Source organism: Panthera onca, chromosome D2, assembly GCF_046562875.1.
Source record: "Panthera onca isolate mPanOnc1 chromosome D2, mPanOnc1 haplotype 2, whole genome shotgun sequence".
NCBI classification, from domain to species: domain Eukaryota; kingdom Metazoa; phylum Chordata; class Mammalia; order Carnivora; family Felidae; genus Panthera; species Panthera onca.
Genome location: NC_138349.1, coordinates 76,934,121 through 76,955,296, shown reverse-complemented (window position 1 = coordinate 76,955,296; position 21,176 = coordinate 76,934,121). Strand labels below are relative to the sequence as shown.

The window sequence follows — 21,176 nt, the reverse complement described above, 5'->3', positions numbered from 1 at the left end:
TCATGCGGTTAGTTTTGAGAATTAAATGAAATAACCTATGTAAAGTGCTCAGCTGGCTTTACTGATACAAGGTAAGCACTCCCTAAAAGTATGCAGAAGTGAAAGAAGGAATACTGTGAGTAAAGTCCAAATTCATCATAAAATACACTGTGTCCCACCTGAACGTTTAGCAGAGTATGCGTTACTAACGACCTCCTGTGGAAGCAGTGTGTGTTGTCAAGGTAAAGTTCTGGGGCTGGGGAGGAATGACAGTGGGCAGGACCCTTAGGCGAAGTCCAAACCCACAAAGCCTCCGCTGACTCACCCAGCCTTCACTGATCAAGCCTTAATCCTCGGTGTCCCCAGTTCAAGGTCCCTTAAATGTGGCTCAGTGATTCCTCAACCTGAAATATGTGCATCTCAAAAAAGTTTCAAGAGGTTGAAAGTTAAATTCGAGAGCCAAAAAGAGAACTCGCAAGTTCTCCGGACCACAAATGAGGACACCGAAGCCAAGAGCTTATGTTGTCTGAAGTCCAAATTATCAGCAGAAGATCCAGGACTTGCTCGTGGATCAAATGACGGCAACTTGGTCTAGAACAGCGTTTCCCGACCTTGGCAGTACGGACATTCTGGGCTGAATAATTCTCTGTCACGCGGGCCCGTCCTGTGCACTACAGGAGGTTTACGGGATCCCCCGCCACTGGATGCCAGGAACACCTCCCACCCCCTACTGTGACGACCTAAACTACCTCTAGACACCGCCAACTGTGCTCCGTGGGGGGGGGGGGGGGGGGGGACAGTGTCCAAACTGCTCAGGAGTGTTCTAGGGAATCTCCCCTCCAGCAACCACCTCGAGGCTCTACCAGCCAGCCTGTTCTCACTCACCCCGTGCTCCCACAGCTCACCTTCACAAGGGCATACTCGAGGCGTTCTTCAATGGGGCCATTCCTCCACTCGTCAGTCTGGACGACTTTCTTCCCTCCTTTGCCATGAGTCTGAGTTGAAATTAGGACAGAGAGTAGGTACAACAAGCCCTCACAGCAGAAAACTATGGCTTATTCTATTTTTATATTGCTGGTGCCTAGTTGAATGTCCAGCATGAATTAAGATCTCAATTAATGTTTGAGGGAAGGACAGAGACAAGGAGAGGTGTTTTAGGATTTAAGCCTGTGGTGGAAGGGTAAAATGAGGCTCCCCGTTCCTCCTTTCCTAAGGGAGCAATTTCAAACGAAGTATGGCCAGGCAGAAAGAGAAGCTGTTCCCACACGTGCTGGGCCTCCGAAGGCCTCCACGTGGAGCACCACTACCCACAAACACGTGCGGAGAGGCCGTCATGTGCCAAGCCACACGGCACCCGGGACGCGGGCACACCCAAGGGGTGCAAGACACGGCCACGCTCTCAAGGACCCCGCCACATTGTAAGGAGGCGGAAGGGGAGCCAGCAGAGAAAGCACGTGCCAGGGGCTGGATGAGTATGATCCAGACAACTACGTGCTACAAACCAGACCCAGGGTTTCGAGGAATGAGTCGTCACCACAAACCCGGGGGGAGAGAGACTTTGAGGAAACGGACAGATTCAGCAAAGGGACAAAAAGTGCAATGACCGTGGTCCATGAGGTGAATTGCATGGCCTTATCTGTTTCTCCATCTCAAGTGGTGGCATCACTTGCCCAAACCAAAAATCTAAGTACATTTGTGAACATTCATCCCTTCCTCTCTTTCGGTCACTCACCGAGCCCTCAAAATTTCTCCCCGCCGGGCGCCTGGGTGGCTCAGTCGGTTGAGCGACCGACTTCGGCTCGGGTCATGATCTCACCGTTCATGAGTTCAAGCCGCGCGTCGGGCTCTGTGCTGACAGCTCGGAGCCTGGAGCCTGCCTCAGATTCTCGATCTCCCTGTCTCTCTGCCCCTCCCCCACTCATGCTCTGTCTCAGAAATAATAATTAAAAAAAAATTTTTTTTTAATTTCTCCCCGCCGTGCTTCCAAGGTCCGAGCCGTGAGCTGGTCTCTGCAGCCCACAGCCGCCCCGACCCCAGTGCACCTTCTGCACTGGAACCAGAGGGGCCTGTCCAAAATGCAAATCACGAAGCACCCCTCCCCGCTCCCCACCTCCCCCCCAACCCCTGTGAAAAAATTCACCGTAGGTGTCCTATTCTTCCAGGGATATATTCCCTTTCTAGGCCAAGGACCTCTGGCCACGGCTCCGCTCCGGGCCGTGCCATGCGCCAATCTGGCTTTCTCCCCCTGACCGCGTCGGCTGCGTCTTCTGCCCCGCCGGCCCAGCGGCCCAGCGAGCCCAGCTACCCAAACGCTGCAGCTCCTCACACTCCCCATCATCTCCCTTGCCCCTGGGCCTTCACAGTCATTCACCTGACACGCGTTCACTCAGCACCCACCTATGGGCCAGCCCCCCCCACCCGCTACATGCAAATGCCCCTCCCCGGGGGACCACCAGCACCGCACTCCAACACCAAATCCTCGCCCGCCGGCTGGCTCCTCTCTAGCTTCCAGGCCTCCCCTGACCCTCGGCTCCGGGAGGCTTTCCCCGACCACCTGTGCGCCTTCAGGTTCAGTGTCCCTCCTGTGCGTTCTCACGGCGTCCCGCGCTCACCGCGCTGGATTACACCTGTGCTGTGCCTTTCTGTGCGTCTCACTCAACCGCAGAGCACATCTCTCTTACTACTTGGATCCTCCAGGCTCAGTGAGGCACACAGCACAGAACAAGAGTTCAGTAAATACTGGCTGAGTGGTTTAATGCTGAACAAAACCAGATTTTCTGCAGCGGTGTTTTACAGGACAGTAGAGGCCAAGTCACGGAGCACCAGAAATCCATGTGATGGAGCCTGGATTTAACCTCACAGGCAACTGTGGGGCGGGGGCAAGGGGCGGGGGCGCAGGACAAAAGTTCTGAAGCTGCAGAATAACGAAGCAGTATTTTTATTTATTTATTTATTTTCTTTTACGAAGCAGTATTTTTAAGAGAAGCCCAGAAGGGGGAGGTTTTAACAGTCCGGGATAAAGGCCTGGACTACAACGCCGGTAACAGGAAGGAAGAAGACAAACACAAAGACATTAAGCGACAGACCATGTGTAAGCAGAGATGGAAGGACCCGGGAGAACCCCAGAACTGCAGGGTTGGGGTGCTCACTGCAGTAACGATGGCACAAGGGTCTCCTCACCTATCGGAAAAACTACAGATGGCGATTTAAAAAGAATAGTTTGCAGCATGAGTCACGGGAGTCGAGACACGGAAGCAAACTAAATGTCCGCTGGTGGACAGACAGATCCAGAAAATGTGGCAGAGGCATACGCAGTCACACTGTCCAGCCACGACGATGGCAAAGCCCACAAAACCAGAGCTGTGTGGCACTGCAGAAAGAAACAGAACGAGAAAAGAAAAAGCCCTGCTAAAGCTCACATTCATGTCACCTGACACAGAACACCCCATTTGCTCTATGAGCCATCAGACAATGCCTGCCTGCGGGGTGGTCTTGGAGGAGTGAAAACAGGGCAGTGTTGCAAACACTCTTGGAACAAGGACCTGGTGTGTCCACAGAAACGCCACGCTGTGCAGCACTTACGTGGTGGGGAGGGGTCCAGACGGAACGTGATTACAAACAGCGGCCAATGAGGACACAGGGAAGGCCAGTGAGGATTTCACCAAAGTGTTGGCGGCTGCAGCGAATGAAAACCACCCCACCCAATGAACGTGCTGCAGAAAATCAGTGCTTCGAGCAAGAGGGACACTGGAGGGCGGCTTTTTCAGAAGCACAACATGGCACGCGGAGTCCACCTTGCTCTCCAACTAGTTGCTCAACAGGATGTTCGCCACGAGCGAAACACAGAATGCCTCACGGGTGAAACACACACAAGACCCACTGTGGAAGCTCAGCAAATACAAAGCTACCAAGTAAAGCGACCAATCAACTGTCATGTCCATCTGGCTGCTCCTTGTATCCATATCTACTGCTCTAGGGAAGCTTCTGTGTCACGGGGTCCTCACGGTGATTGCTGCTTCGTTTCTGGAATCAAGGGGAGTAAACTGCTCCAGAGGAAGACAGAGAAGAAGGCGACCTCCAATGGCAATGAGGAAGATGAAGGCTAGATGAAGGATCAGATAACCTTTTTCACAGAAAAGTATCAAGAACAGTCTCACAATCCAAGGTCGTTCAGGAACGACTGTGTTCAGAACAGAGATCCTTCCAGCCCAAAGGGCTCATGACCTCCATTAGGGTACTGCTTGGTAAGGAAACTGCTCAAAGATCACATGGTACCATGCCATCTCCAGATGTCGTTACCAACAATAATTTATTCATCACAGGTCAGTCTGCACCCGATTAAAAGAATTATTTTTCAACAAACCCATTAACTCCCCCAAAGTGGGATTAGAGAGCTTAGTGAGATCAGAGAGAAGATGCTTTCCACCTGTTCAACAAGGTATCACACAGGGACTTGGGTGCAGACCGCATCGTTTAATAACAAGAAGAGATAATCATTTTCTTACAAAGAAAAAAAACCTTCGACCTTTACTTGCCCCTTAATATCACTGCTTTTTATGCTCCATTTGCACTTGGTACATCCTGAGAAATCGCTACAGAGCTGGCAACTCGTGGGACTTATTAAAGTATACCTGTTTTGGTTATTAATTCCCTTAATGGTAACAGAAGTCACCTTGAAGGTAGACAGCCTACTCGACAGACGGGTCAATGGCTTGTAGTAAGTCCTTGTGGCTACATTAAGAGGGAGGAAATTTCTTATATGATGGATTGTTAAGCTCTTGCAATTGCTGTTAAGATCTCCCTCAGTTTGGCTGTGCCCCAGGGGCAAAACCTCTTCACAGCTCAGCAGGATACACAGAAACAAAAATCTGTAAGCAAACTCTAAAACACAGATGGAAAAGAAGGACTGACATCACCTACAAAGTCAACAAAACCTTAAATGAGAACAGCCTTACACACAAGGATTCCCACCTTTCTTCAGTGAGAGCTGGCTCATCTGGACAGTGGAGGAAAAACTGAAACAGCACATCACTGTGTGGGTAAGAACACTCTGGTACAACTTTATAGTTATAGAAACTCAGATGCCCTTTTGGCTTCACCGGAACCCCAAGTTGCTAACGGACAGGTCTCCCCACTCAGTGGAAGACAGGCTCAGGAGAAAATTGAATAGCGTTCCACACTCAGGTTCTTGATGTCTGAAGACTATTCAAGGGCTAAGCACTCTGTCTAGATGAGCAGAAACAGTTCTGGAAAGGGGGGGTGGGAGAGATCTAGAGACTGTTTCGTATGCAATGAGGTGAGAAGCACAACTTGATTATATTTGCGGTATTCAAGACCGGATCCATCCTGGCCTTGGCCCACAAGAGAAATCGGAAATGTGTTTAAGGAACAGGAAGGAGGAGCTCACTGGCACACAGTCTGAACTCCGTGAGCTTCACTGAGCCCACAGCAATTTCAGAAACTTAAATCTTGTCACCTGTAAGCTGACAAGGAGGCAGTTAACCCTGAACCTTCCTAGCCTTCCTCCAGAGCTCTCTAGTACTCACTCTTCGACGGAAGCGGAAAGTGAGCATCTCTGCCAGAGTTAAATTCAGATTTTAACACGGAAAACGTTAACAAGGGAGACAACATCCACGAGAGCACTCTACCGCCTTCACAACGTGACAATAACGTCCTCCTTTGCCTTCACTTTCAGAAATAAATGAGAAAGTTTTTTTGAGGTAAAGATCTCATCTAATTTAGACAGAACAGTAGGAAGCCACACCCATGATACATACTTAATGTACCCAGGACTGCCTGACACATAATAAGGGGAAACAAGGAACCGATTTTCAGACTCACTGTAATTATTCTCATGTCTATAGATCAGAGGTGAACAGACCACAAGCCCTCAAATGCAGAACACTGCCACAGGTGGACCAGACCCTAGTATCAACAGGCACAGACATAAACACGCCACAGTGGGAACCCAGAAATAACACAGCCGCACAGGAAAATCCAAAATAGCTAATTTAAATTACAAGGAAGAAAAATATCTCATAAAATGGAAACGTGACTAGAAAGTTATAAGAAAATCTCAACAGTGGTTAACTTTGGATGGTAGGATTCTGATTTTTATTTTCTTCTTTTGTTTATCTGTATTTTGTAAATTTTCTAGAATTAACATGTGTGACTTTGGTATGAGAAAAAACTAATTTTACCTTTCATTTATTTTTTTTACAAATACACCATTTTTTTGATTTTTAAAAAAAATTTAAAAAAAATTTTTTTAGAGACAGAGCACAAATAGGGGAGAGGGACAGAGAGAGAGTGAAAAAGAAAGAGAGAAAGAGAGAAAGAGAGAAAGAGAGAGAGAGAGAGAGAGAGAAGCTCAAGCACAATCCAAGCTCAGTGCAGAGTCTGATGCAGGGCTCGATCCCACGACCCTGGGATCATGACCTGAGCAGAAAGAGCCGGGCACTCAACTGACTGAGCCACCCATGTGCCCCTAATTGCATGTTTTAAAATAAATGTACAGAAGCCTAAATTCAGAACACTGAAGCAGGCTGGGTATGGCCTGCTTCTGCTTCCTTACCCTTAACTAAGACACCTTCGCTGGAACTCTCTGTAGAAATTAAGTGATCCAAAGACTGGATTAGACACTTGCTTCTAGTCTACGATGGTCTAATGAACCTGAGTGACGAGTTCAGACAGGAAAAGCCATCTGTCAGAACACTTTTCTCTCTACCTGCGCATAGCGTAAGAGCTTCTCAGTGGCCTCGGGGTCTTTATTCCAGATGAGATCTTCACAGAGCTGGAGGAGCTCCTTATGGATATCATCATAGACAGGGAGGCTTCCGGCATTCACTATCCCCATGTCCATACCAAACTAAGGGCAATACAAAGAAAAAAAAAAAAAATGAGAATTTCCAGGGAAATTCAGAGGTCAGCAAACGTTTTCTGTAGAAAGTATTTGAGACCACGGTGTCCGTCACAACTACTCACCTCTGCTACTGTACCGTGAAAGCAGCCACAGACGATGTATAAAGCACAGATAAAACGTTAGCCACAGAAGCTGCAGCAGGCCAGCTGCGTGACTCTGTCCCCACATCTGCAAACCCCTGTCCTGATTAAAAACTGGCTCCAAGTGCAAACAGGTGTTGTACTGTACCTTGATGGCATGGTAAAGGAAAACCCCATGCATTGCTTCTCGAATGGCTTCCATTCCGCGGAAGGAGAAGGACAAGTTGGAGAGACCTCCACTTACTCTGGCTCCAGGTAATGTTTCCTAGCAAAAAATTTTAAAGGTGAACAGATTACCCTATTTTGCCAAAAGTAGCAATCACATTCCTCAAGCTACATATACAAGAGCGGAAAGTAAAAAACGTGAAGTTCGAAGTAATTCAGGGCTTCTTGGAGCCAGACGTAGACTCAACTTGCCCTACCACGACGTCGCGGGAGCTCTTTCATAGACGGTCTTTCCTCCTACGCTCTGATCCCCTATGGGAAGATAAAAGATTCTGCTGTATCCACTTCATCTCTACAGGGAGCCAGACGGGGCCACAGTACATGGTGAGTGTGCCATAAAATACTTGCCGAATAAATCACAGAGAAAAGAATCAGAGATGGAAAACACAGAGAGAGAGTAGTCGGTCATTCACTCGAAGGCTTCTGTAGCCTAAATCAACCAACTCCCTAGTTCACCATAAACTTGGCTGATTATACCACAACGTGAAACTGAGGCTCCCAGCACACGTGATGACAATATCAAGCATGAGCATGCATGTGGAACAATAGGAACCCCTCCTTACGTTGGTCAAAGTACACACCAGCTCAAGCACTTAGGGAGACAGCTCACCTTATCTACTGCTGTGACCCAAGCACCCCACTTCTAGGTGTATGCTATAAAGAAACTCATGCACGTGCACCCAAGTTACACGTACAAGAATGTTCACAGCAGCACTGCTTATATGGTCCAAAAACTGGAAACAAACCAAATGTCTATCAACAGCAGAACAGTTGATTGTGGAACAGTTACACAATACGATATTATACATCAATAAAAATGAACAAAGTATGACAACATAGATGAATCTTTTAAGTAAGTCTGGGTAAGGAAAAGAGACATACAAATCTTAAGATTCTATTTAAAGGTTTTTTTTTTTAATGTTTATTTATTTTTTTTGGGGGGGGGGGGGGAGAGACAGAATGTGAGAAGGGACGGGGGAGGGGCAGACAGAGAGGAAGAGACACAGAACTCGAAGCAGGCTCCAGGCTCCGTGCTGTCAGCACATAGCCCAATGTAGGGCTTGAACTCAATGAACTGTGAGATAGATCGTGACCTGAGCCAAAGTCAGACACTTAACTGACTGAGCCACCCAGGTTCCCCTAAAGTTTATTTTTTGAGAGAGAGCATGTGTGCAAGCTAGGGAGAGACAGAGAGAGAGAGAGAGAGAGAGAGAGAAGGAGAGAATCCCAAGCAGGCTCCTTGCTCAATCTCACAAACTATGAGATTGTCAGCTGAGCCGAAATCGAGAGTCAGACACTTAACCAACTGAGCCACCCAGGGGCCCCAAGATCTTATATTAAGCTCAAAACTAGGCAAAGCACTGGGTACACAGTTGATTATTTGTGGTAGTTTTGTTCCATAAAGTCACCGTGAACAATGAATCCAGGAATATCGGAATCACTGCTCCGAGGGAAAAGCAGAGTTCTGTTCGCGTGAACCTCTGGTCACACAATTTTCATCTACTCATCAAAATATAAACTTGTCTTATGTGTGTTTGTGTAAAGACATCTTGTTTAACGTATAGTATTGATTCACTAACACTGAGCTCACAGCCAACAGCACTACAAGTCCCATCTAAACAAAGCTTACCTAATGCAAGTATTTTCTCTGCAAGGCATGTCCAGCCTTCCCACACTCAGGCACATTAGATGCCACTGCAGCACTATACTTGGGGGCCATTGAAACAGGGAAAGAAGTTACCAAGAAAATGCTCAAAAATGTGAAAAACATGGCACTTAAATAGACCACGAAATGGACGCTTGTTTGCAGGATGATAGCTGAGAAAAGCAGGAGAGTATGTCCTTGTTGACCTCATCTGGGAACGTGTAGGTGGGGCCGCTTGAATTTTTCACCTCTCTGCACACGGGCATGTCCGTGAACGACTGCAAAAGTACCATGAGTACTGATTCTGGGGTCACGAATAAATTTTACCAAGTGGGTGAATTTGCAAATACAGACTGTACATAAGCGATAAAATTCTAAAGAAAAGCAACAAAGTGGTATCATAAAATTCAGGATGATGGTTACATCATAGAATTCAGAATGAGAGCGTAATCTGAAGGGAGACTCATGGGAGCACTAGGCACGTTCTATTTCATGACCTATGTAAAAACTACTACGTGATTCATATTTATTTATTATACTCTGTACCTTTTATATATTTTCTCCAGTATGTATGTTATACTCCATAGTGTAAAACACATACGTGAAAAATAAAAAAGGCCCCTAAATTTCCGAAAACCAATTTACTACCTAAGAGTAAAATGTCGACATTCCCAGCCAATGATCATGTAGCTCCAACTACTCACTGGAGCCATGGGATAAATGTGAGGGATGTCTTGGGGAGGAAAGAGAAAACATCCATACTTACTTTAATGATTTTTGTGGCGTGGATAAAATTAACAGCATACAGGTTATGTTCTTCCATCCCAGTACCAATCGTGAGGATATTAGGGTCAAAGATGATGTCATTTGGATTAAAGCCCAGTTTTTTCACAAGTAGATGGTAGGCCCGGATGCACACTCTGATTTTGGCATCCGTTTCTGTCGCCTGGGGAAGGGAGGAAAAGACGTTAATTTGAGATAGAAAAATGAAGTGTTATCTATGAAAGCAGAAGCACATTTCACTTGTCGAAGGCACTCGGGTACCAATGCTTGGGTTTTACAGACTGTCGCCAGCACAACAGCTACACTGAGTCCGTGAAAATAAAATCTCACACACACACATGTGGTATATTAATAAATAAGTTTCTTAAAAAATACACACACACGGTAAAAACTCAAACGCTACTGAGGAACAAATTAACGAGTCAGCGTCCCTCCTGTCGAGATCTGCCTGCAGCACCTTAACTCATCACCCAGGCAACACTTCTGAAGGGTTTCTGGCATTTTCCTGCTCCAATACTCCACAAAGATCCAAGAATCCCCACCTTCTTCCCCACCCCCCATGCACTGGCTAATTAACGTGTGCCTTAAATCATAAATGTAAATAGAATCCATATTACTCTTCAGAACGGTGACACTAGAAAGCAAGGAACAGATTCCAGCAAGACTCAAAACTCCCAGCTGCTGCCCCTCAAGCCTTACAGCCAGGGCTCACGTCTCCGGGTTTATTTCCTAACGTTTGCTCTCATCTACTCTACTCTTCCCCCTGCTCCTCTGATGGTCTGGACACCTGCCAAGCTTCTACGTTAGAGCGAAATGCACTGCTGCCACTGCCGGGGACACACAGGGACATGGCTCTGTGCTTCGCATCACACACGTCCCAGCCCAGACAGCTCTTTCCAGTTTGGCCTTCCTTACCGTCCCCTCAGCCACCCTGCCTGTTTCCCCCATCCCATCCCCCTCGTGGCACCTCTTTCTAGAAATGGCATTTATTTGGCAACTTATTATTCTTATGTTTTATTATTTATTAACTTGTTGAGCCAGAACACCAGTCCTGCTGTATCCCCTGTGCCTAGAACTGTGCCTGCCAAAGTATGTGCTCAATACTGTTTACTGAATCAACACTGCTTTTACTCAAAGCCCTTCTGAACTTTGTGATGGAGACTATCTTCAGACCAAATTTACAGCCTCAACACAGGGCTTATTCAACAAATTACATTCTGAGTTATTTTAAATATTTTTTTAAATATTTATTTTTGAGAGACAGTGTGAGTGGGGGAGGGGCAGAGAGGGAGAGAGGGAAAGAGGGAGAGAGGGAGAGAGGGAGAGAGGGAGAGAGGGAGAGAAGGAGGAAGAGAGAGAATCCCAAGCAGGCTCCACACTTTCAGCACACAGCCCAAGGCAGGGCTCAAACCCACAAACAGTGAGATTGTGACCTGAGCCAAAACAAGAGTCGGATGTTCAACTGACTGAGCCACCCAGGTGGCTCACCCAGGTGATTTCTTGCATAAAAAATCAAATCTGCTCTGAAGAAAAACTGAACACTTGCTATCATGACAATCCAAAAAAATAAGCCACACACAATTCTGTGTGCAAAATGTTACTGACAAATGGCCAACACCACTGAACTACGTGTTGAGTCTACAAGCTATTTTGAGGGAGGGCGCCCTTGCCTAGACGTGGGCACTAAGTGTCCTGACCTCCAGAGAGCAAGCTCTCCAGGTGAGCACACAGATGAGGGCCACTCAGAGAGGCCCCACCCCCCAGAAAAGGCACGGCCGGAAATTACACAAAGAATTCACCCTTAGATCCAGGCTTTCAATAGCTTGCCTACTTTGGTATTCTTTCAACTGTTCCCTTTGGTTTCCGATCTCTGCCGGCGTCCTGCAGCTGGTGGGGTTAGATGTCGCCTCAGCTGGTTCAGTGCCCCCATGACTCAGCAGGACCAAGGGCGAAGGGAAAGGGAGACAGGAGTGGGCTCTGTGGCCCCACCGCTCCAGGGTTTAGGGAAGGTGGCAAGCTCTCTTCTTCCCTAAATGAATTTCTTCAACAACTTACTCCTTCAGTTAGAGTGACAAGGTTAAGGCCAAGATGTAGGCCTGGAGAAAGCAGTCAGGAGCAGGCCGTCCAGGGCTGGCTTTAGTCTTGGACTTTGGTTCACCCTTCACCAGTGAGCCCAATAAGGGTTCTAGCTTCTAGGTTCATGGCCCAACCAAGCTCCTTAAAAGAGGAGGCAGAGGGGCCTGGGGCTACCAGCACTGCCAGTGTCTCTTACAGCCTAGTTTGATTGGTAGGTCAAGAGATCCAGGTCCTGCTCACTTCTCTGAGCCACGAATGACACGCGGCCAAGTGTGGAAGGCTCAGGGTGTCGTGCGCAGGCGAGCAGGGAAGCCCAGCCGTGTGCCAGGAGGCAGCGTTGCCCACGGAACAAGCAGGAGGGTCCTCACAGGGCAGGAATTCGTTATTCGGGCCAGAACAGAATCACCAACTCTCAGCCCCGTAAGGATACATCCTTGTCAAACTGTTCCTGTAGCACCTGGAATAGTCCCGTCACATTAACAGACACTCAACTCCCGGCCACTGAATAAACAAATGAATCTCAGAATGAACAGAGGCTCGGTGTGCAGACCTTTGCCAGAAGCAGGTCATATCACGTTAGATTCGCCAGGATTTTTTCTGTCATGTTCCTCAACCAGGGTTAGGAGATAAACACGCTAGCAAGCTACAGTCATGCCAGAGGATCTCACAGGATCCAGAAGAGAGGTCCAGGGAAAGAAGAGAACGGGAGCCTCCCTCTGTTCACAAGGGTTCTACACTCTGGTCACACACTGTCATCTGTGGGGCTCCTTGTGTGTTTTCTAATACCTGGACCTCCCCCTAGACCGGTTAGATCAGGACCTTGAGAAGAGAGCTAAGCAACGATATCTTTAGGAGCCCCTGGCGATTCTCCCGTAAAGCCAAGCTGGGGTCCTGGATCGGTGAGGCGGCACCTTTTCAGGTCAAGCGATGAGAAAACCTCAGGGATGAGTCCACAAATCTCAGGGTCAAGAAGGAAGGAATAAAGGCCATTTATGATCTCGCCATCTACCCGATTTACTCTTAGGCTGCAGAAAGCCGGACAGCCATCAGTAGGCAGATGCTTTAGTTAAGAATGAGCAGGAGGCCCATCCTGCTGCCACGAAATCCAAGCCAGAAGTGATAGGGACATGGGTGCCACCATCAGCAGGGCACCGATGAGTCAGAAGGAAGAAACCTGAAGAAAGAAGTTTACAAGGAAAAACACTCTGGCTTTCCAAAACCACAGAGGGCGTGGGCTTAGTTCAGAAGCCTTCTGAGTGGATTCTCCATGGTGGCAAATGTGTGGACGGACACAGGCAGCCACGGGCAGGTGTTAGGAAACCCAGCATCACGAGGGCAGAAGTGAAAGCCAGGGATGAAGACGGTGGAGACCCTGCCCACGGTGGAGGAGTGCACTGGGGTCGCTGGAAATGCAAGGCCAACCTGGAGGGCCCCTGGTTCACCCCTCGCCTGAAGGAAGGGAGGGGTGCCCCTGGCACAGCTCATGCGCAAGGCAGAAAATCTGGCTGCCAGGGACTCAGACTTTGAGGGGGAAATGGACGAGACAGGAGACAGGGCAATGAGACACAGAGACAATCTCCACAGTATGCTAACACTAGGGAGGACAGGGTCTCAGATGTGACCACTGGGGACACAGCAGATGAGGAAATCAGAGGCCAGACTCATTTGTGTAGTCATGATCATGATCCAACGCCTACCCGTGGCTTTTTCTCCAGAAACTACAGATAGAAGCCGCGTGCTGGAAAACCGTACTCTGCAAGGCCAATGCTAAGGCCCAGGTGAAGCAGCACCATTTCCTAGCTAGGGCCAAGCGACCCCATTCAAATCTTCTCCATCACAAAGAGGAAAGCCAGGCGCGCTGGGAAGCCAGAGCCTGAGCTGGAGGTCCCCCAGCTGTGCTGTTACTCCTGTGAGGTAACGAGCGTCCCAGGCTCCGTGGAGGCCTGGGGACCAAGAGAGGCACGGAGGCCTTCTGTTCCTCACATCCCTGTCATGAACTCCCGCCTCCGAAAGCAATCTGGAAAAGTCTTTGCAAGGACTTCAGACCTATAGTCCACCTGAGAAGGAAAGGCCCAAGAACAGAAATATCCAATCACGTAAGCTTAACTGGGCAGTGGTGACCTCTCCATAGCCACTGAATAGGAGGCCTCTGAAATGCAGAAATACTTGTAGGATGTTAACAAAGCTCGGAGAGGATCAGAGGAGAAAACGTTGAGAATGAGCTCCTAGGCGTGGGTCAACTACCTTCAGCAAGGTAAAAATAAAGGGAAAACTGAGAACTATTACTTCCCTTTCCTAGAACCATTTACGATACCATGGTGCATAGCTTCCTGGAAAATACAAGACATTCAACTGAAAAACAGTATCAATTTATCTAAATTCAACAGAGAAGCTGTCATGAAATAAAAATCTAAAAGATCATTACCAAAGGAAAAATATTTACGAAAGGAAAAAATAAGCCAACCACAACAACAAAGTGACACAAAACACCTAGGAAGGTTCCCGAAATTCTCTATTTAAGAAAAACTATAAAACCTCATTAATAATAACTGGAAAGACATCCTATGCTCCTAAATGACAACTAGGAATATTGCTAAGATATCATCATACTCTAGGTTAGGGTTAAATTTTAATCACTATCCCAATGGGGCTTTATTTCTCCATAAGTTGGAAAATTATCTTCAAATCATTTAACAGAGGAAAATGTGAATATAACGGATGCATTTATAGGATACTGATCCTTTGAAATTAGTTTGCACACGTGCAAACAAAAATGATATAAGCCCATCCTTTTAGGTGATAATTATATTTCTAAGAAACCTCACATTATCAAAAATTATTCTATCAAAATAATCATTTCAATTAGAAAAGGAAAATTAAATCTAGTAGTAATAACATTATTTTCCCATAGAAATTTCAAGGATAAAGGAGTTAAAATAACAGGCAATCAAAACTATGAACATCAGCAAAAGACAAAGAAACGCTTCCTTATTTGCCTTTTACTCCAGAAGTCTCAGGGCCAGAGCCCCCTCAGCCACATCCGACCTTGACCTCGCAGTTTTCAGTGCAACATGAATCACAAACATAAACCGAAGACGGCAGCCAGATACTGCAACAAAAGCAGGCGTGAGTTCCCCCTTCTGTTCAGTTCCAACAGTTTTTCCATTTAAGAGAGAGGCTTTCGGGGCGTCTGGGTGGCTCAGTTGGTTAAGTGTCAACTCTTGATTTCAGCTCAGGTCATGATCTCACGGGGGTTCGAGACCCGCGTCGGGCTCTGCGCTGATGGTGCAGAGCCTGCTTGGGATTCTGTCTCCCCCCTCTCTCTGCCTCTCTCTCTCCCTCTCTCTCTCTCTCTCTCTCTCTCAAAAACAAATGTTTAAGAGAAAGGCTTTCTCCTTAGAAGCAACCATGTCATCCAAGCAAAGCAAATCTTGGTTCTTAACTGTTTCTACACCCAAGAGTGTGAGGAGAATTCACTGACAGAAGACATGCCTTTACAATAACCAAAATATCTGTATTGTTGGCTTCTGAGCTTTGCAAATACGTGAATTTTTTTTGTTTTGTTCTTTGTAATTTCTTATAATTCTTCAGTAAACATATATGTCTATAATCATACAGAAAAATTATTTTTAAATAGGGAAAGCAGTATTTAAAAGGAATCTTTAGTTCTACTGCCTTATAGTAACAATTATTTTCCTTTACAGCATTTTCTTCTGATCTTTATTAAATGTAGTTTTTACGTTGTCATGTATACAGTGTCTAAATAATTTTTGGTTTTATGTTTTTTATTTACATTTTATAAGCACTGTCACCCTGCCATAGTCTTCGTAATTAATATTTGAATACTCTGAATAATATCCCAACAGAATGATGTAATCTAAGCTAACAATTTCTCTCCAGCTGGGCATTTAGGTGTCTTTTTCTTCAATAAAGCTGGTGAAAAATCTTTGCGTATATAGTGTTCTTAATGCTGCCGAATTCTTTTATTGGGATAATTTCCCAGAAATGAGATCATTAGCTCAAAGGGTATGAACGTTTTTATATGTCTTGGCAGGTATTACGGCATCTTTCAAAAGGACCGTCCCAGCCTGATACTAGGCTCTAGGATGAATAAGCTTTCTGTTTCTACTGCTGTACCAGCACAGGCCTTGATCATTTTTAAGTTTACTTTCACCGACTTAGTACAGATAAAACATTACCTTAATATCGCTCTAATCTGCATTCTTTCGTAACTAGGTTAAAACGATTCTTTCCCTACACTTGCTTTTTACTTCTAGTCACATTCAAATCTACATTGGGAAAGCTCGTTCTCAGACCAGACCGGACACTGTGCAATGCGAACGGACAAAGCGTGGGGTAAGTTACACAGGACTTGGAAACACGCATCAGTATTCAAACTGGCAGATCAGGGATCCGAACTACCTCCAGCACGTCCTAACCATCTGACCTTGACTCACTCTAACATGGGAGGACAGCTACCCCCAGGTGGTTGCTCCGAGGACCGAGATACACGCTGCTGGTTTCCAATCACAGTATACACATCACCTCTAAGGCCTCAAAATTCCTGAAGCCAGATTTAAGAAACAAAACAAATGAGCCAAGGAACGAAAAGAAGAAAGGGACAGGCTAGGCAAGAAATAGACTCTTGTTAACTACAGGGAACACGCCGACAGTTACCAGAAGGGAGGTGGGTGGGGAGACGGGTGAAAGAGGTGATGGGGATTAAGGAGGGCACTCGAGGCGAGGCGCACAGGGTGATGTACAGAATTGCCGAATCCCTACATGGTACATCTAACACGAATGTAACGCTGTATGTTAACTATACTGGAATTTAAAATTAAAAAAAATTACTTAGCCCAGGTCTCACCCCAGACCACACGAGCCAGGAACCGAAAGCGGGGAGTCCAGGGCTGTGCATGGTTTTTAAAAGCCCCGGCAGAGACCCCTTCTCCATGGAGGCTGCCGGCTACACACAGACTGGCTACACACAGACGCACTGCTGGCAAAGCACACGACACTGCATTCCCATTCTGAGCTGACCTTGCTGCCTGCTTCACTGAGAAAACAAGCAGTTACAGACTCCCCCGGAACACCGCCTAGCGTGCCTCTGGATCTGCACGCTTCCAACTTCACTCCAGCAGTGTGAGCACACTGCCCCCCCGCCCCCAACCTGCACACTGATTGCCGGCCCTCCCCACTTACAAGGTCACAGAGCTAGCAAACACCCCCTTTCCCTGGTGCATTAATTCCTCTTTCTCTACCAGATCAATCCCATCGGCTTGCAAACACATATCGTCACATCATCCGTCTACACACACACGCGCGCGCCCTTTCTTAACCCCCTACCCATCTCTGGTTTCCACGCTATTCCTCTGTTCCCCTTTAGAGCAAAACTCTTCAAAAAAGGTTGTTTACACCTGCTGCCTCCAATTCTCCTATTCTCTCTTGAACCCACTCCAATTAAGCTTTCATCTCCTTGGAAACAGTACAGCAAGATCATCAACTACCCCAGTTCTAAATCCAGTGATAAATTCTTTGTCTCATCCTACTTGATCTAACCACAGCTCTTTAAAATAGCTCATCGGGCCCTTCTTGCTTGTTCTTCACTTGGCTTCCCAGTGAAACCCGTCTTCTGGTTCCTCTCCTACCAAACGGGCTGCTCCTCCTCGAACTCTTCTCATGGGGTCTCCTCCTCTCCCCGGCCCTGAGCACTGCAGCTCCAAGATGCACTTGGTCCTGGGACCTCTGCTCTACAGTCATTCCTTTGGAGACACAGTCGTCCTGCTTTAAATCCCACCTATGTACAAATTATTCCCAAGTACTGTACATCCAACATGTTTATGTTGACCGGTGTGTGTGACCTGTGTTTTTATTTCTTACTCCCTGTGCACCCTAAAAATGCACATTGCACATTTATGCCCTATCTTCCTAGGGCCTGGCACACACCAGGGGCTCAAGATGCACTTGAAAGAATTAAAGCCAGTATCTGCCTCCATCAACTAATAACAGATTTCTATACCAATTTCTTACAGAACACTTAGATAACAAAAAGAGAAAGAGCTCCTAGAAATAAGACTCGATAGAGAGTCTGGAGAATAAATACAGGTGTAGAAATCTCACACTGAGCACAGCAAAATGCTAGGGCTGAAAAAACAGGAAAGAAAAGAAAACTAGGCAACCTTTCCAAAACATGCAATATCTGAATACCACATGTGCGAAAAGAGAAGATAAAAACATTCAAGAAAACTTGCTGCAACTGTGGCCTCAAGTTTCCCAAATCAAAAGAGACCACTGAGTGTACCTCATGAGAGATGGCTCATCATCAAGAGATTTCAGAACACCATGGACAGAGAAGATCCGAGAAGCATCCAGAAAGTAGGAAAATAAATAGGTTTCACAATAAAGAACGAAGGGTTAGAACAGCCCTAGTGGAAACCAGAAGACCATGTTTTCAAAGCAAAGGGGAAAGAATTCCAAGCCTCTATCCTATACCCCCGTCCAACTGTCGATTAGTATAAAAGTAGAATACAGCCATTTTCAGACACGTAGGGTTCAAAAAATTTTACCGCCATGTTTTCTTTCTTAGGAAGGTGACAGAGAATGCACTTCACCACAGGAGAGCTCAAACCAAGAATGAGGCAGGGGCACCCAGGTGGCTCCGTCGGTTGAGTGTCCAACTTCGGCTCAGGTCATGATCTCCCAGTCTGTGAGTTCGAGCCCCGCATCAGGCTCTGTCCTTACAGCTCCGTGCCTGGAGCCTGCTTTGGATTCTGTGTCTCCCTCTTTCTCTGCCCCTCTCCTGCTCGCACTCTCTCTCTCTCTCAAAAATAAATAAACATTAAAAAATGTCTTAATTAAAAAAAAAAAAAAAAGAATGAGGCAATTAGGAGATCTAAAAATCTAAGGGAGGAGTAAGAGGAATACCCAGGAGGACGGCGAGGGACGCTTCACAGGGCCAGCTGCCAGTCAGACTACGACCTTCCCAGACTGTGTCAGAAGACCTGAAGACAGCATTCCTCAAGAAATTTAAATGACCATCTTCTGACTGTGTTTGGATACACTGGATACTGGAAATTTACACAACTAGAGGATATTTTGAAAATAAACTGTACGAGAAACAAAGCAGACGGAAAGTACTGATTTCACGGAAAGCAAACAGGGTGCAGGAAAGAAAAGGAACTGTCGCATACGACCACATGTCTGGGCTTGTACGTTGCTTAGTGACGTGAGCACCGAAAATAGACACAACTAAAATTAACCGTAGTGGGAGGATGGGGGGGATACAAGTAAAGATGTGTGAAGTGGGGGTACAGAGGATAGTAAAAACGCCAAACTCATCCCCACTATAGAGAGGCAATAAATAATACCTAAAACTGGGATTCGAAGACAAGGAGGGAACTGCTGTGAGTATCAGATAAAAGCTGACATGGTTGCCGCTGGGGGGCTAGAGGGCTGGAGGCTTCTGGGTATTAGAAAAACCCACACAGCGGTAGTTGCCTCTGTAACTACCTACATAGACATCTTAGATAAAAATAAAAACAATGCCAGAAGGTCTCACCACACTGAACTGGCAGGGGAAGAGGCCTGGATAACAACTTTGCAGGAGGACTTAATGGTACGTGTCCAAATGTTAAACACCCGCACATCCGAGGACAACCATCTCCCAGAGGAAATAGCTGAATGAATTCAGGAATTTGCCGGCCATGTTCCTTTCACTAAAAAATTAGAAACAACTGTAATGTCATTCAATATCAGACTAAGGAAAACACAAATCCTGGAATCTAACGCAACCATGAGAGACGGAGTTATAACTCATATTTACCAAGATAGGAAGATGCCGATACTCTGCCGAGTCGGGGGAAGGTTCCAGAACGGCAGGTGTAAATTCACTTATATAAAATGTTTAATTCTTGAGAACTTCTCCTCTTTTCCTAAATGGTCCCACGGCTTTCTCGTTTAGTTCAGGTTTTTAATGTGTTTCCTCTTCAGAAGGACTTTCTGAGGTGGCTTTTTCTAAAACAGCCAACTCTTCCCCGGATAGCCTTACCCTGGGTTCTTTCACCCGACCATTTAGCAAAGACGCTGGTGAATGACACCAGATCCGGGCTCAAATCCTAGCACCAGCCACCTGTGTGACAACAGGGACGCAAGCGCTTTGGTTTCCTCACGTGGATTACGAAAAAAATAATAAAACGTAGCCAACACTTCTATGCTGGGGCAAAAAGCTGATTTAACGTGCGTAGCGTGCCTGCTTGGTAGGAGTCAAGGTTCAATACATGTCCATTACCAAAATCATCTCTTTTGCACTCTTCTGGATTATTTGAATTTTTCTCCTAGTGAAAATATATCTTTTGGACAAAATCAGTAACACTTTAGTCACAAACAATTTTACTCTAAAACTACAAAAAGCAGAGAAAGGAAAGAAAATGGACATACAATTCCACTACTCATAAGTCATACAAAATAAGAAGTCAGTATGTCCCGATCTGAAACCACGCCTACCCTCCAGTTAACTGGCATTTTTTTCCTCAGCTTATACAGACATACATATATCCACATAAGTCTTGTTTTATTAAATAAAACCGGGATCATGCTGCCTTTTTTCCCCATTTTTCGATATATTGTGGACCTGGTTCCACACCTCATCCCGTTTAGCCGGTACGCAGCGCTCTGTGCGGCATCCGCTACTCATGGACTGTCAGACTCTTTGCCAGTTTCTGCTACCATAACACCACGAGGAGCTTGAACACGTACCTTCACGTATCAACCTATTATGAGATTCCTGGGGTCGGGGGGTGGTGGGGGCTGACTCACAAGGGATGGAATTTTTTTTTCATTGTTTTTAAAAAATACTGAAGAGACACAAAAATGGTTCTAAAAGTCACGTGAGGTATAAGGCATCAATACAACATAATCACTGCACACCCTTCGCTCGCTTGACATTATGTTTCAAGCTTCCCACTGCCCCTCCCTGATACCGTGGCAGGGACATGACGAGAGGAGCCATTTGACAACATGATCCCGGTTTTATTTAATAAAACAAGACTTATGTGGATACATGTGTGTCTGTATAAGCTGAGGAAAAAAATGCCAGTTAACTGGAGGGTAGGCGTGGTTTCAGATCGGGACATACTGACTTCTTATTCTGTATGACTGACGAGTAGTGGAATTATATGTCCTTTTTCTTTCCTTTCTCTGCTTTTTGTAGTTTTAGAGTAAAATTGTTTGTGACTAAAGTGTTACTGATTTTGTCCAAAAGATATGTTTTCACTAGGAGAAAAATTCAAATAATCCAGAAGAGTGCAAAAGAGATTTTTCTCTTTGGTTAAAAAAATAAATATCCTATTAATGCTTCATTTTTTATTTCCTTAATCACTACAAACTATAGTATCTTCTCCTAGATTTATTAGCTCTTTGCTTTTCTTTTTCTATAAACTGCTTATTCACTTCCTTTGTCTAGACTTCT

The 21,176-nt window shown here is 46.1% G+C and overlaps 1 protein-coding gene across 1 annotated transcript in view; it reads right to left on the bottom strand.

The window, feature by feature from the left end:
- The window catches only part of MTR (5-methyltetrahydrofolate-homocysteine methyltransferase), a 107,170-nt gene that overhangs the window by 41,628 nt on the left and 44,366 nt on the right, over positions 1-21,176 (bottom strand). Inside the window, exons 16-19 of the mRNA XM_060642920.3 lie at positions 9,618-9,797; positions 7,130-7,246; positions 6,707-6,847; positions 885-974 (exon numbers count right to left, since the gene is read on the bottom strand). Of these exons, the coding sequence (XP_060498903.2) occupies positions 885-974; positions 6,707-6,847; positions 7,130-7,246; positions 9,618-9,797 (528 nt within the window). The remainder of the gene's footprint in view (positions 1-884; positions 975-6,706; positions 6,848-7,129; positions 7,247-9,617; positions 9,798-21,176) is intronic.